The sequence below is a fragment of the Marmota marmota genome, unplaced genomic scaffold, assembly GCF_001458135.2.
Source record: "Marmota marmota marmota unplaced genomic scaffold, marMar, whole genome shotgun sequence".
NCBI lineage: Eukaryota > Metazoa > Chordata > Mammalia > Rodentia > Sciuridae > Marmota > Marmota marmota.
The window spans coordinates 50,357,810-50,361,897 of NW_026000229.1; the positions used below are offsets into that span (position 1 = coordinate 50,357,810).

General features: G+C 35.1%; 1 protein-coding gene across 12 annotated transcripts in view; it reads left to right on the plus strand.

Annotated features, from left to right (window-relative positions):
* The window catches only part of Ktn1 (kinectin 1), a 59,123-nt gene that overhangs the window by 38,080 nt on the left and 16,955 nt on the right, over positions 1-4,088 (plus strand). For 8 of the 12 annotated variants that reach the window (XM_015480195.2, XM_048793189.1, XM_048793194.1 and 5 more), the window contains one exon: positions 1,616-1,702. The exons of the other annotated variants lie outside the window; for them this stretch is intronic. In XM_015480195.2, the coding sequence (XP_015335681.2) occupies positions 1,616-1,702 (87 nt within the window). The remainder of the gene's footprint in view (positions 1-1,615; positions 1,703-4,088) is intronic. 12 annotated transcript variants of the gene reach the window in all.

Here is a 4,088-nt window from a genome sequence, read left to right on the forward strand (position 1 = left end):
TTTTTTTTTTTTTTTTTTTTTTTTTTTTTTAACTGAGATGCAGTGTGTGTTTTGGTAATTAAGTTTGTTAGAAGCCCTAGAACCTGAATGCATTTATACTAAAATGGGAAGGAATAGTTCTTTAGGAGCTCTAAGTCTGGTATTCTTTCTGAGTAGACAAATGGTGAATTTAGGTGAATGTCATACATTTTCTCTTACCAGATAGAAGGTGATCCCTATAAATAGAGTCCAAAAATTTTTGCTCTAGGATGCATTTTTGTACATAAAAATATGATTAATAAGACCAAATTATTATTGAAATCTAAGGAGATGTTGATAATAAATATGTATGTTTTCTAGTATAAGTTAGATTTTTAAAAATTTGGGTCAAATTGTTAATTTAACAAGTTGGCATTTTCCTGCACCCCTGAGTTTGTCAAAATTAGGTACGTGAGTTGCCCTTCGTATGTCATGTAACATTACTAACAGCATTGCTTAGCAACAGAACTTGAGGTGAACTTGCCAATAGCCTGCTAACATTTTAACTGTGTTTTATTGGGATTTTGAGATAAGGAGGGCATGGTAATGCCAGTTTAATACAGGACCAGCAGCAATGGCAACGACACTGGAGGCCTTGAAGCGTGGAAAGAGCCAGGACACTGGAGGCCAGCAGAGTGCAGCGTCAGTCCATTCTAGTTCTGCCACTTCATTTACTTTGTATTGGTGGCCAGATTTCCTAACATTCAGTTATGGTTCCCTCTGTATAAAATGGGAATAAATATTATAAATTGTTGTAAGCATTAGCGAGAATTTGTGATATGCCAAATACAGTATTTGGCACCTAAGTATTCAATACATGGTGAATATTGGCTTTTTACTTTTGGGTTATATTTAGATTTCTGATTCTGAAGTAAGACTGGAGTTAGCAGATTGTCTTTACTTATATTTGCTATTGAAATGCTGTTTAAAATCAAGATCTTTTGGAGCTCAGTTTTTCGATGACCTTTGTTTCTCCGGTACGAGAACATGTTTTACAGTTTTCCAGCTGCCTATTTGCCTCACGCAACTAGTTTGTACAGTTTATGTCAGGTTGGTTTTGTGGCATACACATTTGACCATGCCATGAAAGAAAGGGAACACAGTAAATTACTGTGTCATTTCTAGGTATACTGGAAATATGTTAACTTTATTAAAACGTTAAAGGAAAAAATGTGCTACGGTGGAAACCCATGACGATATTGGGCCCTTTTAAAAATAACATGAAAAGCTTTTTGCAATACTTGTGTATTTGCTCTGTGCTTAATCTTCTAATGTTCAGCGTACCGGAAATCATACTTGTGATCTTGGTTTGTGTGTTTACTTTTGAATGCTTTCTTCTTTTTCACGTGTGCACAGTAATTACTTTTAAAGCTGGCATATTCGGTGTGTGTACTAAAACATGGAAGGCGGGCATCTTTATTTTCTCATTCAAACTTCTAAACATTGCTTTTTATTTTTTTGCTAATATACATATTTTCCCATTGAAATGATTTTGCAGTAACCAGCATTTAAATGCAGTGCAAAATACTGATGAAGTGAAAAGCAAAAATTTTTTAATAATGGATAAACTGAAATCATTCTTTCTAAAAACGATTAGGACCTTCGGGAGAAAAACTGGGAAGCAATGGAAGCATTGGCATCAACTGAAAAAATGCTGCAGGACAAAGTGAACAAGACTTCCAAGGTTGTAATGCTAACTCTTAGAAACAATCCACTGAACAGAGAAAATCTGCAGCTTGTCTTAAAATCAGACTAAAGCATTTAATTTTACTGCAATTTAAATATAAAATCTTACCATCCACATTTATCATCTCTTGTCATTTCTGCTTTTTTCGTATACTCCTTGAGGCTTTAGTTTTGGGCATGCTGATTTGTTGGCATGGTCTCTGTTGGAGCTTTTGCTGAAGAGTCTCAGAAGGCCCGTGCTAGGCACATAGGTTTCTTTCAGAGAGTGTGCCTATTGGGGGTAGTTAAGAGAACCTCAGTGAAAACCCCAAACCAAAGAAATCTAACTGTTTTAGCAGACACATACCTAGCATGTATCTGTGATGCACAGCGAACAAGATTTTGGGGGAAGGGGGCTACACCAGGAAGACTCCAAGTAATGATAAGTCTTAAGAAATATAGGAAAGATATCAGTTCTGAGTATGTTATTGAAAATGGTTCTTTAGGAGAAGGGGACTTAAACTTTCTACATTTTGAGGCAGGTGGATAGTAATGACACATGAGTCATGTTTAAAATGGAATATTAGTATCAAGCATTAATTATTTTGACCAGAGTTTGGAAAGTACTCCTGAAACACATAATCCTCATTGTCTTCAGAACAATGAAGGACATTCTCCTTGAGCTTAACTTGTTTATTGGGTGTGAAGATTTGTAATGAATTATAACGAAGGAGTAGTTTTTAAAGATTGAGAGAATTGAATCAGCGTGGAACAGGAGTATTGAATTTTGTAGATGGGTTAATGAAAGAACCCATATAATTTAATTCAGCATTCTTAAAGTGGTTTATGTGTCAAGGTAATCTGATGAATTTTAAATACAAATCTTAAGACATTTGAAGGCTTTTCTTAGTAGAATATAGTTTTACATTTCCCTTATTTGTTATTTAGTTATATGCCTATTGACCTGATTGTAATTTTTACTAAAACTTAAATTTTGAAATAGTTGAGTAGGTATTAGGAGTCGAGAAATTTAGGCCACAGAGTAGAAAAATCTAGAATCGGCAGGGCATTATTGTTTAATTGTGAATGGTTGCAGTTGTATAGTCACAGTTCTACCTGTTTCTGTACTTTTGTTTTTCACTGTTAAGAGCTACCCTTTACCATTTATTTTGCTAGTAATACTGGATGTCTAGAAAGTGCTGATCTTGCCATTCCTGTAAGAAGCTACCTGCCACCTGCGAGAGGCATGTTTGAATATTATGTTTCTAAAAGAGAGCTAGATTTTGTATGCATGATGGCTTTTTGCACAGCTAATGATCTACAGAGAATAAAATTCAGTCTTCTCCATTTTAACAAAATTTAGACAGTCCTTAAATAGCATATGTGTCAAGTGATATTGATTGACCCAGCCACAAATTGTATTGCAAGAAGTAACCATGTAACACATTTCAGTGATTTAGGTATTAGAAATAAGTAACAGTCAATTTACCAAAGATGTAACAGAGGGTGGCATACTGCCTTTCCAGGACTATTTTTAAAGTAAAAAATACTTTTGAGGAGCTACTATAAATGACAGGTTTACATGAAAGATTATATATATATATATATACACACACACACACACACACACATACATACATACATACATACACACATACATACATACATATATATACCACTTAAAGATGGTAAGGAAATTATAATGCAATATCCAACATTAGATCTTTTCCTGGTGTTAAAGTAGAATAATGGATTATAACCAAACTATTATGTCAAATGAAAACTTTTTAGCTAAAATTGTTAATACAGAATAAAAGTAACTTCTTGTTGGGGTGTGTGGTTCATTGGTAAAGCTTGCCTAGGCTTGCCCTCGATGTGTGATAACCCTGGGTTTTATGCTCATCCCTGAGGGTTGGGGGGTGGGCAATAAAAGTAACTTCTCATCTTTGTGGCCCTTATTACAAGTTAGACACTACTGCCCTGGTCAGGGACCCTAAAGGCTTAGGCAGGAGGATTTCAAGTTCCATCCAGCCGTAGCAACTTAGCAAGACCTTATCTCCAAACAAAAAGGATTGGGGATGTAGATGAGTGATAGAATGCTTCTAGCTTTCCATCTTGCTACCACACAAAATAAAACAAAAAGAAGTTAAACATCCACTTTAGTTCTTTTTAAAAAAATAAGTTTTCAAAAAGCTTCTGTTCCACAGTCTTTTCCTAACTAATTTTCTTTAAAGATTGCCTGTGACAATCACTGATCAAATGGTAAAAATTACCTCAAAATTGGGCGGGGCATATAGTCATTTGGTAGACTGCTTGCCTTGCATGCACAAGGCCCAGGGTCTATCTCCAGCACAACACACACACACACACACACACACACCAAAAAAAAAAAAAAAAAAAAAACA